The sequence below is a fragment of the Plecotus auritus genome (genome assembly GCF_963455305.1).
Source record: "Plecotus auritus genome assembly, chromosome: 1".
Classification (NCBI taxonomy): domain Eukaryota; kingdom Metazoa; phylum Chordata; class Mammalia; order Chiroptera; family Vespertilionidae; genus Plecotus; species Plecotus auritus.
This window is the reverse complement of record NC_137770.1, coordinates 9762459-9775959: the sequence shown is the minus strand read 5'-3', so window position 1 is coordinate 9775959 and position 13501 is coordinate 9762459. Positions and strand designations below refer to the sequence as shown.

Below are 13501 nucleotides of genomic sequence, written 5' to 3'. Positions count from 1 at the left end.
CCACCCTGACCCCCACTTTGGGAACAGCCCTCCTGTGTTTTCCTTCCGGAGTCTGAGCCAAGGCGTTGTGTGGGCAGCTGACCCAGCTCCGGCCACCGGGTTTCAGCACCATCAACCCGGCCGGTAGGGTCTGTACCCCCTCCCCAAGGCCAGATTGGCATCCCTGGAGAAGACTTTAGGTACCCGGTGCCCCCAATTCCCAAGGGGCAGGGACCCAGCAGAGCCCAGGCTTGTGCCAGGGCAGGTTTCTGGGTCTGTGGGTAAAGGGACCAGGGCTCCCAGGTGACTGTGGGTGACTGGGACAGGTGGTCGCACACAGAGGACCCCGACTGGACAGAAAGCAGGGCCACCTCCTGGCCACTGAGCTGGAGTGCAGCACCCCCCCGGCCCCCCCCCCCTTCCCCGCCCCACCTTCCCTTGTGGGTCCCACAGAGCCGGGACCCATTTGTCCTGGGCGGGGAGGAGGGGTCCAGTCTGTTAGGTCGAAAGTGCTGATTGATGTCTGTCAGCCAGGTCCATCCTGTCATGGCCAAGGTCCAGCCGGGCTGGTGAAGCCCCGACAACAACAGCCCTGGCTCTGGCTACACAGACGAGCTCAAGCCAGGGACCTTCCAGGTACCCCACATTGGCTGTCATCTCACCAATCCCCCCCCTCCCACCAGGGTTGGGGTCCATATGGGGAAGGGGACAGCTGGGACTTGAGCAAAAGATAGCATTCATTGGACACTGGAGGCAGGGGGGGCGGGTAGGGTGGTGCCTAGCATGGCTGCTGTAGCCTGGCGGGGCGGGGGGGGGGGCTCTATGGTTCTCTTTCTCTTTCCCTCCCTCTCCATGCCCATCCAAGGCTCTTGAGCACCCATCCTTGCTTTCTGGGTAATAGGGACAGAGACATAGCTCAGCCTCAGTTTCCCCATCTGTAAAGCAGTTGTCCTAATCACCCCCATCATGCCATGCAGGACTGATGGGAGGATGACATGAGCTACTGTGCAAACATCCCCTCCCTGGGACCTGGCAGGGGGCCCCAACAGAGGTTCACTGTGGGCTCCCCAGGCAGGAGACGCATTGGTGGTCCAGCTGAAGGGATCCTGGAGGGTCCTGTGCCTGGGTCTGCCTCCCGCCCCTAGACTGTGGTTTCTGTAGATCGCTGGCCAGAACTGGGATCTGAATTGAGAGGGCAGGCACTTTGCCCCACCCACCCACCCCTCTCTTCTCCTACCCCAGCCCTGCTCCTGAGGGGGTCCAGTAAATGCTATTTGAATGAGCAAAAGGACTATGCCATTTTGGGACCCTCGGCACCTCCCTCTGTGGGCAGGTATACAGCTGGGCTCTCCTGCCCAGCCCCTCAGCCCAGATCCCCTGACTGCCGCTCCCCACCCCATCCTGGAGTCCCCCTTCTGAGCCCCAAATAAGCTGCCACCTTTCACGCAGCTCTGCCTTTTGCTCATTCAAATAGCATTTACTGGACCCTCTCAGGAGCAGGGCTGGGGTAGGGGAAGAGAGGGGTGGGTGGGTGGGGCAAAGTGCCTGCCCTCTCAATTCAGATCCCAGTTCTGGCCAGCGATCTACAGAAACCACAGTCTAGGGGCGGGAGGCAGACCCAGGCACAGGACCCTCCAGGATCCCTTCAGCTGGATCCTCTTGCCCCTCACGCCCAGCTGGGCTCATTCCCTCTCTGTGAACCAAGTTCCCCCTTGAGACACAGCAAGACCCAGGTCATCCTTCCAGAGCAGGGACACAGTCTCATCAACAAATCCTCCTAGGGATCCCAGGCTGGGGACACTGGCCTGTGAATCAAGGTGGGCTTCCTGGCAGCAAGGACACTTGAGCCCAGAATTGAAGAAAGAATAGGAGTTTGCAAGGACAGACAGGAGGGGCCTTCCAGGAGGTGCAAAGACCTGGGGCCCTGAGGAAGCAGGATGTGTTCAGGGAGACAGGTGAGGGTGGGGAGTGGCGGGCCCTGGGGCTCTCCTTGCCACCTGGAGCGTCCTCTGCCCACCCCATTGCAATCACAGGCTGGGTCTGACTCTTCAATTTCTCCAGTCCCAGGACCTTGCAAGGGCTAGCACACAGTAGGGCTCCTCCAGGTCTGGCCACCTGTGCTCTAGCCCAGCGGTCGCCAACCTTTCGGACCTCACGGACCGCGAGCCGCTCCACCAGTTGGCGACCGCCCGCGGCTCTAGCCTATTGCGCGCTCCCTGCCCCTCCCTCCCTCAGCTACCCTACCTCCGACTGCTGGAAAAACTCCTCCAGCGCCACTCCTGTATTTGCAGATATTAGCAAGTCCCAGCCGCCAGCTGCGCCTCTAATCCCCAAGTTAATCCCCTCCTCTGCCTTCCTCTGCACCGGGTCCCTCTGCCCTCGCCCCCGCCGTGGCCACTTTCTCTGCTCCATGGCCTTTGGGCACGCTCCTTCCTCTGTGTAAGCTTCAGTCCCCTCCTCTGTCATGGAGGAAAGCGGGTCAGTCGCCTCGCATGGCGCCTGGGACTCAGAATGTGTTCGGGAGACCCAGAACTATTCCCGGCATGAATCCTCCCCTGCCCCCAAAATAGAATTTTCCCAAAGTTGTGAACTGTGATAAGCATCCAGAAAAAGTCATCAAGACCCGTGAAGTTTAGGGTGATCACCACCCGGTTAAGTTGAACGCTGCCAGCCTCCCAGACCCTGCCCTAATCACACCCCCTCCAGCTCCCCTGAGGTCTCAGGCGCCCTGACGTCCGTGAAACGGGGTCCTGTTTTCTTCCCGGTTCGGCCACCTAGGGGAGTCAACCTGCCCGACATAGTCTCCCTAGCCTGGACTGGCACCTCACGTATGTGGAGTCTTTCAACCGCGGTATTCAGGCACTTTTCCACCAAAATGTCTTGTTTGCAAGAGTCCTTGGTGATGCGGGGAGCTGTCTATTGATGGCTGTCTTGGGGAACGGCATGTGTGAGTGGAGTTATTTCATTGTATTTATTCATTGATGGATGTCTGGGCAACTTCCAGCCTGCACCATTGAGAATGAAGCTCCCGTCTAGTCTAGGTGATCTGGGGAACACAGATCTGGGGTGTACCCCAGAGCAGAACTGTGGGGGCACAGGGCATCTTTAGAAGATAAGGCCACACTCTCCTGGGTGCTTCTGCCTGTCCCCCTCTCAGCAGTGCCTGGAGTTCCTGCGTCTCCACAGCCACCCAACACTTGGTACTGCGTGTTGGCGGCGGCGTGAGATGCACTTGCCCGGGTTGCTGCCGTGTGGGCTTCCTCTTTGGTGGGGTCTGCAGTTTTCCCACCCCGTTGTCCTATTGATCTGTAGGAGTTGCTCCGCCAGTCCTTGTCAATTACACGGTTGGCAAATGCACCTCCTGCTGTTTGCTTGCTTCTCACTCTTTAAATGGTCCTCTGATGAACAGAAGTTATTTTTACTTCTGTTGAATGTTTTAGGCTTCTATTTTTTTCCCTCCTCACCCAAGGATATGTTCATTGATTTGAGAGAGAGAGAGGACAGGGTAGAGAGAGAAACAAAACATCGCTCACTGCCTCCCGTATGCATCCAGACCGGGGATCAAACCTGCAACCTCTGTGTTGACACTGATTTTTTTGTGCATAGTTTGAGACCGGGTTCCTTTTTTTTTTCTTTTTATTTTTTCTCTCTCTCTCTTTTTTTTTTTTTTTTTTTTTTTGCACATGAGTGCTAAGTTTCTGCCCATACTCTTTGATTCATATGACTGATATTTGTTGTGGTCCTGCCCAGGCCAGATGCTCTTCTCCATGCTGGAGGTACTACAGGGAGACGCCTGGCTGAGGTCCTAGAGATAGAGACCGTCGGTTCCGGTCATCTTACAAATGTAAAATCACACTGACCTCAGATCCCAGGACTGTCCCTCTAGCCACCAGGCCTCCTTGCTGTTCCTCAAACACAGCAGACAGGCTCCTGCCCCAGGGCTTTTGCTGGTGCTGTTCCCTTCTGCCTGGAATATTCCCCACATACTCACATCTTTTCACATCTGTCTCCGTGTCACGGAGGGGGCTTTCCGGCCACTCACGCTGTTTACAGCTATAACCCCCTCCCCCACCTCCTCCTTCGCTGCTTTGATTTTCCCTGACACACTGGTCCCCAGTGGACGCATGAATTATTTACTTCTTCTTTTCTTTTTTTTTTTTTTTTGTGTGTGTTTTTTCTTTTTCCCTCTTTTTTTCTTCTTTTCTTTTTACCAACCCTGTGTTGAGGACTGGCTTTCAGTAGATCGCAGTGAGGGGGCTGCTCTGCTATGAACAAAACCCCGACCCAGAAGCAGGTCACCTACAAATGGGGAGGGGGCGGCCCCCTTTCTGGCTGCACCCCGTTTATTTATCTTCTTTATTATCTGTCTCCCTCAGAACACCAGACCACGGTAATCTCCAATGCTTAGAATTGGCAGATAGTAGGTGCTCAGGAAATGCTTTTTTTTTCTTTTCATGAGTTTTGTTTTTTTTTATTAAAAAAATTTTTTTGCCCTGGCTGGTTTGACTCAGTGCTTAGAGCGTCGGCCTGTGGACTGAAGGTTCTTAGGTTTGATTCCAGTCCAGGGCACATGCCCGGGTTGCGGGCTCGATCCCCGGTAGGGGGCGTGTAGGAAACAGCCGATCAACAATTTTCTCTCATCATTGGTGTTTCTATCTTTCTCCTCTCTCCCTTCCTCTCTGAAATCAATAAAAAACATAATTTAAAAAAATAAAATAAAAAATAAAATAAAAATTTTGTCTTTTTTCTTTTCATTAGTTCTGTTTCTGTGTTTTGTTTTTGTTTTCGGTGTGTGTTTTTTGTTTTGTTTTTTTGTTCATTTGATTCTTTTGTAGTAAATGCTTTTGAATGAGACTGCGCTGTGGCAAATGGGGAGGAAGAAGGAGGTGGGATACGGCTTTTCCCCACTCCTCACGATGCCCAAGAGGGATACTACCCACTCTGCCCCACAAAAAGGGGAATGTGGGGAGCACGTGTGCCCCCGCCCCCTCCCTTGGCCCTTGGCCCTCAGGGAGTAGTGGGTTGTGTTTTTTTTTAATCAACCACTGAAGCGTCCTGAGAGCTGTGAGAGCCTCCAGTGGACGGATTTGGCTTCAGCTCTCCACCTCTCATCTCCTCCACTGTACCCTCAGCAGGCCCAGGCCCCCCCCCTCCCCATGTGGTCCTTCAAGGCTCTCCACCCATTTTTTTTTTTAAGTTTGTGGGTTTTTTTGTTTTGTTTTGTTTTTTGTTTTTGTTTTTTTTGCGAGAGGAAGGGAGAGGGAGAGAGAAGCATCAATATGAGAGCAATCCATTGATGGCCTGCCTCCTGCATGCCCCCCACCAAGGACTGAGCCTGCAACCGGACATGTGCCCTCACTGGGAACCAAATGGGCAACCTTTTGGTGCACAGGACGATGCCCAACCAACTGAGCCATACAAGCCAAGGCATTCTCTACCCCATTTCTAACATGATCCTCATGGAAGAAGGTTTGTGGACTAATTCTCACTGAGGTGTGAATGACTGCCTCACTTCCATTTTTTGTGTGTGTTTGTTTGTTTTTGTTTTTGTTTTATTTGTTTTCCTTTGGGAGCCAAGGCATTTACAAAGGGACCCTAGTCATGGACTCTTCTCTCTTACCTTCTTCTGCCCTGCTCTTCAGAGTCTCCTGTCCCCACAGCCCATCTGAGTCCCCAGTTGTGGAAAGGCTCTCTGATGAAATCTGTGATTAAGAAGGCAGAGTCACCTGTGTTTGAATCCCAGTTCTGACACTTATAGGCGGTGTGGCCTTGGGCAAATTTCTGAACCTCTCTGATCCTCAGTTTCTGCCTCTGTAAAATGGGGATAGTAATAATCTCATCTACTTTAGAACGTGTTTTGAGGATTAAATCATTAACATGGGACTGGGTGGTTAAGGGCTGCATTTTGCCCAGGCCCTTTCCCCACAACCACTGGGCAGGTGACATTATTCCCATTGTGAAGAAGACCCAGTGGGGTGGGGTGGGGGCTGGCTATCCTAGACTGAGTTAGGACCTTAAGAGAATTTCCAAGATGGGGGCAAGGGTTCAGCTCTCCTCACCCCCCATCGCTGATCCTGATGGTGACTGGGTATTTTATTTTATATATATATATATGAAGAGAGAGAGAAATCTTTGTGAGAGAGAAACATCATTTGGCTGCCCGCTGAGCATCCCCTATTGGGGATAGAGCATGCATGTGCCCAACCAGGAATCCAACCAGCAACTTCTCAGTCCATGGGACCGAGTCACACCGGCCCGGGCAGTGGCTGGCTCTTTTAGAGCAAGGATGTGCTGTGTGCCAGTTTTTCAGCATTCGGGTTACCCATTAACAACGGGCAGAAGAGCCACCTGACTGGCATCTCTGGGCCTCCGCTCTGTGCCAGGCGCTGTGCCCAGCCCTCGCCCGGACATTCTCGCTTTACATCCACAACAAGCTGAGTGTTGCTTCATGCCATGTCCCTTGAGGGGCCATCAAGCACTGGTGTCAGGGCAACACCAGGTGTCTGTCTTGATGGAGTTGCTGCCCCCTGAGACAGGAGGGTGGCAATGGGGCACGTTTGGGGGTACACAAGATGCTTGTTGGGTGATGCAGCAGCACCTGGCGCCAGGTCTCCTGGGCTCCTCAGCCCTCGGGGCCAACAGCCTGGGGGTATCTGCTGGGGCAGGGCCGGTGCCTCTGTGTCCTGTGCCCTGGCAGGAGGGGTAAAGGCCAGGGGCTCAGTAAATGCTTTTTTTTCTTTTTCTTCTTTTTTTGTGTGAGTTTTGTTTTTTCACTTTTAAAATTTTTTTGGTCTTTTTTCTTTTTTCATTAGTTCTGTTTCTTTTTTGTTCATTTGATTTTTTCTTTTGCAGTAAATGCGTTTGAATGATACTGAATGGTGGCAAATGGTACAGCTTTTCCCCACTCCTGAGAGGAGGCCATCCTAGGCGGGTCCTAGTCCTGGCTCCTGTGCTCACCGGTCAGGTGCCCTTGATAAGGCCCTTCCCCCCCCAGGCCACGCCTCCTGCGTCTGGACCGTGCAGCCCCCGCCAGGCCTGGGGTGAGGCTGCAGTGAGGACACCGGTGCTCTGGAGGCGAAGGGGAATGAGCTCAGGGGAAGCTTGCCAGGAGGGCATCATGGTCACAAGTGCCCCTTTGGCCTTAGGTTACAGATGGGGAAACTGAGGCCCAGAAAGGCAGCTTCCTCAGGCCCCTGGCTGATGCCAAGACCCAGCACCATTGCTCCAGTCCTCTCCTTCCAGACTCATTTCACCCTCAGGACTGTCTCCTGTGGCTGTGGGGGGTGTGGGGCGGGGGGCTGAGGCACCCTGGGGGAGACGGGGGCATGGAGGGAGCGCAGGGTTGGGGCCGCCTACCCGACGCCCCGCAGTCCAGTGTCACCGATGAGCCTCCCGCAATCCTGATTTCCTTTATGATCCCCCGAATTCCTGAAAACAGGCCCTCCCACCGATCCAATTACTGAGTGCCGTGTCTGTTTGCGGTGGTAAGCTGGCTGATGGGGAGGTCAAATTAGTGAAGCCAGCGTGGGTTCCTAAGTGGGCAGGAATGAGCCTGATCGGCAGCCCCTTCTCACCTGGGCTCCAGGGCAGGGATGGCAGGTGCTGGGAGGTCACTTTGGGAGCCCTGCAGGCAGCTCCTGAGGTTGTGGGGCGGACCCCATGGTCATTTCATACGCCAGTCCCCCCCACGGACACTGGGAGTGGAGGGCAGGTATGGCCTGGGAGGGGTGCAGGGCCAGGTGTGCATAATCCCGCCTTCTAGCCCCCCCAGTCTAGACTATGTCAGGGAGTTCAGTCTCAACAGGAAGCGACTTCTTAGGGTCTGGCCAGGAAAACAAAACCAAGCCCTCAAGCCCCGAAGCCGGAGGCAGGAAAAGCCTGAAGCAGCAGCGGCGAGGGGCGTGCAGGGCGGAGTCAGCGGCCGGCAGCCTGCTGGCCCGTGCTTTCCCGGAGCCTCCGTTTGCTCATCTGTGAAATGCATTCACTCATGTGCTTCTTTTTTGTTTTGTTTGCGTTTTGGGGGGTTGTTTTTTTTTTAGAGACAGAAACATCTATTTGCTGTTCCACTTGTTTATGCATTCATTGGTTACTTCTTGCATGTGCCCTGACCGGGGATCGAACCTGCAACCTTGGGTAGCGGGACAGCGCTCTCACCAGCCGAGCCACCGGCCAGGGCTCCTTTTCATTCATTCAGCACCTGCTTATTGGGCTCTCCTGCATGCCAGGCTCAGGGAAGGGCTCACCCAGAAAGCTGCACTTGAACGTGGAGTGAGGGAGCAGACGGGCAGCCATGGGGGTAGCTGGGGGCAGGGGTCCAGGCAACGGGGACCACGGGTGCGAAGGCTTTGAGGCAGACGGGGGCGTGGGGAGGGGGGAGCAGGGCTGCAGCCACCTGATCAGATGCGGCACCTCCAGTCTCCTGAATCCGGAGCAGCCGAAGGGCCATGTCACCCAGGGCCATGGGGAGGGGAGGGGGGATGGTTCCACTGGGCAACCTTGGTCGAAGGGCCCGGGGCGAGTAGGACCTGGGCAGACGTTCCGTTTGAGGAGAACCTGCACCCCTTCTCACCTCCATGCACCCTGCCCTCCACCCAGCCCCCACAGGCCACAGGCAGGGTGGGATGAGAAGGGGGCCCAGGGAGGGTGCAATGGGCCTTCCCTGGACCCCTAACATTTGCCAGGTCCCACAGCCTCCAGGACACAGCCCTCCCTTCCCCCACGCCATTTCCATCCACCCCCCCTCCCCATGGTTTATACACATTCGCCTGTCACCTTGTCCCAGCAGAGGTGGGGGCTGGGACCACTCTTCCCTCCATCTCCTTGCCTCCTCAGTCTCTGAGCAGTGGGTGACAGGATCCGTAGTGAAAGGTGACCCCAGAGCTTGGGAACCTGGCCCCCACGACTCGCCTCTGAGGCTGTGATCATGACAGGGTCCCAGACAGATGACCCTGCCACTGGTGGGACTCAGGGCCATCAGTGAGCTCGGACTCTGAAGACTGACTGGAAGGGTGGCAGTGCCCAGGCTGGGAGCCCTGGCTCTTGTACCCCCCCCACCACCACCTTGCACAGGTGTCCACGTGCCAGGTGGCGGACTCGCCATCTCCGCGATGTGTGCCCATGGCGGCCCGGTGTGGCCCGCCCTCGATCTGAGCAGCTCTGTCCTCTTCACCCACAGGCTGCGCAGCCCCTGGGTGCCCTCGTGCCTCGGGCAGTCCTGCACGCTGCAGGGCCGACGGGCCAGGTCCTCGCCCTCGATCTGGGACAGGTAACAGCCTGTTGTCTCCCTGGGCCCCTGGAGTCGCTGCACCTATCCCCGCAGACAACTCCCCAAGACAGGTGGGGAGGCCCAGAGAGGGTAGGGGACAGACACCAGCACACCCCCACTGCTCCTTCCAGTGCCAACCAGTTGGGAGGTAAGGCCCCCGGGCCCCAGAGTTCAGGCCCCCTCCCCTCCCAAGGGCTCTCCTTCGTCTCCAACCTCCTCTGAGCGGCCGGAAGGGGCTCCCGGTGGAAGCAGGAGGGGATGTTTCTTGTGCCCAGCGAACTTACCATGGCACCTACCCACCCCCACCCCCTCCACACACACCCAGCCACCCCCCGCCCCGCCCCGGCCCTGCACACCCAGTCAGGTCAGGTCAGATCCTGCTGTAACTCCCCAGGACTCAGTGAAGCGAGGTGCCCTCACCAGGCCGCACTCTGAGCAGGGCTTCCCCGGCCCCCACCGGGAAGGGTGCCCTGATGGGGGGCGTGGCACTGGCTGGACCTCCACCCCCTCCCTGTGCATTCAGGAGTCTGTTTCCAGGTGCCAGGGCCCAGAGCCAACTCCCAGGAGGATGCAGAGCTGCTGAGGCCCGGGCTGTGCCATCCCCCACAGGCCCAGAGGCCTGGAGGCCCCACTTGCACACGGGGCCTGCCTCTGGCGTCATCTCTCGGTGGTTCTAATGGCCCAGGGTGGTGCAGGGATTACAGTGGCAGCCCTGCTCCCCAAGGGTGGGTGCATGCACCCCTGTTTTACTGACGTGAGACAGGCTGTCACACACAGCTCAGGTTAGTGCCCTGGGAGGGGAGGGCCATTTCTGGACCAGACCAAGAGGGGCATATCCACAGCTTTCAGAAGCTTAGCCCCAGGATTTGGTGATGGGCTGTGAGTGGCGAGGGGCAGGAGGGGGTCCCCAGACCTTCCATGGTCTGACTGGGGACTGTGGGTGACCCAGCCATGACCTTCCCAGGGCAGAGAGTGGTCAGCGATGGACACATGAGTGTGAGGTTAGGCCTGAGTTTGCTCTGATGGAGGGTCCCGGGTGGCAAGCAGGCAGTGGGGCTGCGGTGGGGGAGGAGGGTCAGGGCTGGCAGTGCTACCAGTCTAGGACTGGCCGGGGTGCAGCTTGGAGGGGTCTGGGTGTCAGGGGCTCAGGGAGGGGGGGAGCAGCATCTGAGGGTTGGTGGGACAGCTGACCAGTAGGTCTGGGAAGCCATCCAGAGGCCAAGGGTAAACTGAGGCTCAGAAGGGCAGGCTCCGTGAAGCTGGTTGCCTCGTGCGTGAGTAGGAGGTCCGGACCCAGGGGCCCCTCGGGCGGTCCCAGCTCTGCCCAGAGCCCACCTCACAGCTCTGTCGTTTTCTTCCCACACTTGCCTCGTTGGCGTTGGCGAACCTGTTCCCTCTTCATCGTGTCTCCCTTGAGGCTGCAGGCTCCGTGGGGCGGGAACCGTGTTTGTCTCACTCGCTGCTGGGCTCGGCGGGGCAGTGGGACGGGAAGGACAGAGGGTGACCTTGGGTGCGTAGGGGATGCGGTAGGGGATGCAGGAGGGGATGCAGGAGGGGATGCAGGGGGGGATGCAGGAGGTGATGCAGTAGGTGATGCAGCTGGGTCGCGGCAGGAGTGGGCAGCGTGCATGAGGGTAGGGACCCAGCTGTGCTTGTGGGTAGGTAGCCAAGGCTGGGGAGGAGAGGTGGCTGGGGAGGAGAGGTGGCTGGGGAGGAGAGGCAGGGATAGGGCTGCTGTGGGCACCCGGGGATACTTGGCCCCCAGGATGGGGCCGGGTGGAGTGAGGGGCACAGTGAGCTGGGATTGCAGGTCTGGGAAGTGGCAGGGCGCGTAGGCGGATCAGTGACGCCCGGGGGGTGTGGCTAGAGGAGGGAGGGCTCGGGCTGAAGCATCCGTCAGAGGGCGGGTTATTTCTGCCAGGTCTCTGTCTCCTGAGCGCCAGGGATCAGCTTCCTGGGGTCCTAGAGGGGACTCCAGTCTGTGGGAAAATAGAGCCTCAAGAGCTGGGGCCCTGGAAGTCTTTCTGGAGGAGGGGGGAGGTGAGTGTCCCCCTTCCCGAGTGTCCTGTGCTGTGTGCAGCTAGCTGGCCACCTTGGTGGGCACGGCACCCTCATCCACCCTCTCCCTTGCCTAGAGATCATACATTACGGCCTGTTGGGGCCACGCAGCCAATTGGGGGGAGGAAGGCTTGGTCTAGGGCATGGCACTGCCACCTCTGGGCCTCAGTGTCCCCACCCAACGCCGTGGAGAAGCAAAAGTGGGGACCCTTGTAAGATGTGCCATCCGGAGGTCGGCTTCATAAGGTGGGTGCTGGCGGGCGCTCTCTTATCTAGGGTCCTGTGAGCCGCCCCAAACCCTGTCAACAGGTGACTCCTCACGGACTTTCTTCCCACGACGGGGCGAGTGCTGCTAGAGGCTCAGGGACTGCCAGGGCCGGGCTGGCTCCGGAGTCACTGACCCCAGGGGCCCTCTGCCTCCAGTGCCGCCCGATGGGAAGAGTGTGTGTGTGGATGTGCCGATATGGGGGTGTGCGCGCGTGCACGCGCGAATGTTAGTGCAGCCGGGCGCACGCGGTGCGCACCCACGGGGCGCCCGGCTGGCCCGAGGCCCCCGCTCAGCGCCGCGGCCCGCCCCGCCCGCCGCGTGTCTTTGCAGCGTGTTGCAGGAGCAGAAGAGCGAGCTGCGCAAGCGGCTGTCCTACACCACGCACAGGCTTCAGAAACTCGAGAGCGAGTTCGGCTCCACACGCAACTACCTGGAGGTCGAGCTGCGGCGCGCGCAGGAGGAGCTCGAGAAGGTCACTTTGAAGCTGCGCAGGTCAGGGTACGGGACGGGGCGGGGCAGGGTGGGTTTGGGGCGGGTCCGGGCGGGCTTACAGGTCTGCGGCGCGCCGGAGCTCTGCCTCCCGGAGCCTTGGAAGACGGGGGAGTCCAGGGTCCAGTGAGGGTAAGCTCTTCTTTCCAAAGTCTACTCGGTCCCGAGAGCTACTGAACCAGGATGTGAACCCGGGTCTGGCCACCGCCAGGGACAGGCTGCTTCCCAGCTCCCCATCCCTGCTCCCTCCTCCTCCTCATACCGACAGCAGCACGACAGGGAGGACAGGGACGTTGAACGCAAAGAGAATGCAAACTTCGCTGTTGGCCGTTTCTTTTGGTTTTGTATTTTAAGATTTTTTAAAAATTGATTTTGAGAGAGAGGGAGAGAGAGAGAGAGAGAGAGAGAGAGAGAGAGAGAGAGAGAGAGAGACTGGAAGCACAGAGCACCTGATCCCTACCCAGCACTGGCCTCCGCCGTCATCCTTCCTCCAGGGGACCGTGTCATATCACCGTGTGTGGCCAGCACTCACCCCACGGCCCACCACACGGTCTTAAGTCTCTTCCCAGCTGACCTACCATAGACCAGAACCCCCTCTCCAGGCTTGCGAGCACTGGGTGTGAAATGTGCATCAGCTGGCTCTGAGTGAGGACCTGCAGAGCCTCTGAATGGCAGGCCTTCCCTCTCTCTCCAGGGGTCCTGGCCCCCAGCCCAAGAAAGGCCTCCAGCAAGTTAGCTCTAATCAGATGTTTTCTGCTGCAAGTGGAGGAGCAGTTAGACCAGGGGCGGGCCAGTAGGTGGGCTCAGGGGCCTTGGTTCAGCCTGGCCCTGCTCAGCAGGTCGTGAGGCCCGTGGGGGGATGGGAGGGCCAGACCAGGCGCCGAAGTGGCTCTATTGCCTCCTGTTCCAGGATTCAGACCAACTACATGTCGCTGCAACGCATCAACCGGGAGCTGGAGCAGAAGCTGTACCGCATGGTGAGGGCCACCCCCCGATGCCCACTGCCCCCAGCACCCCCTCCCCTGGGCCCCCAGCTCTGGCGGGGTACTGCCAGCCTAGCTGTCATCCCCTTGCCCAGGCAGAAGCTGAGTCACGGGCCTTATTTCCTGAAACACTCAAACTCCTCGTTGGGGCTGGGCCTGTCCCACACCCTTTGTGCACTGAATGGAGAGTGCTCTCAGGAGAGTGAGGTGCAGGGCTCAGACCCCTTGAGCTCCAGTAGCAGGGGTGAGCGCCTGACCTGGAGGGGTGTAGGCAGGGTGTGGGAGAGAGGACATGACTGGGGACAGTGACCCCAGCTCAGCATCGGCCCGGGGATGCAGGCCTGGGAGGACAGAGGCCAGCGTTCAGGCCCTGAGTGAGCCAGAGCCAGGTGCAATCCCCAGCTGTACCTCTCATGGGGACCCGTCCCTCTGACTGTGGCCCCGGGGGGGGGGGGGCAC

The 13501-nt window shown here is 58.2% G+C and overlaps 1 protein-coding gene across 23 annotated transcripts in view; it reads left to right on the top strand.

Moving 5' to 3' along the window:
• BEGAIN (brain enriched guanylate kinase associated) overlaps positions 1–13501 on the top strand; it is a 39616-nt gene that overhangs the window by 19417 nt on the left and 6698 nt on the right. For 5 of the 23 annotated variants that reach the window (XM_080648883.1, XM_080648867.1, XM_080648863.1 and 2 more), the window contains exons 3-5: positions 9155–9244; positions 11901–12068; positions 12970–13036. In XM_080648883.1, the coding sequence (XP_080505009.1) occupies positions 9155–9244; positions 11901–12068; positions 12970–13036 (325 nt within the window). Of the gene's footprint in view, positions 1–509; positions 616–9154; positions 9245–11900; positions 12069–12969; positions 13037–13501 lie in introns of all 23 variants that reach the window. The other 18 variants (XM_080648876.1, XM_080648862.1, XM_080648877.1 and 15 more) reach the window with 8 other exon arrangements.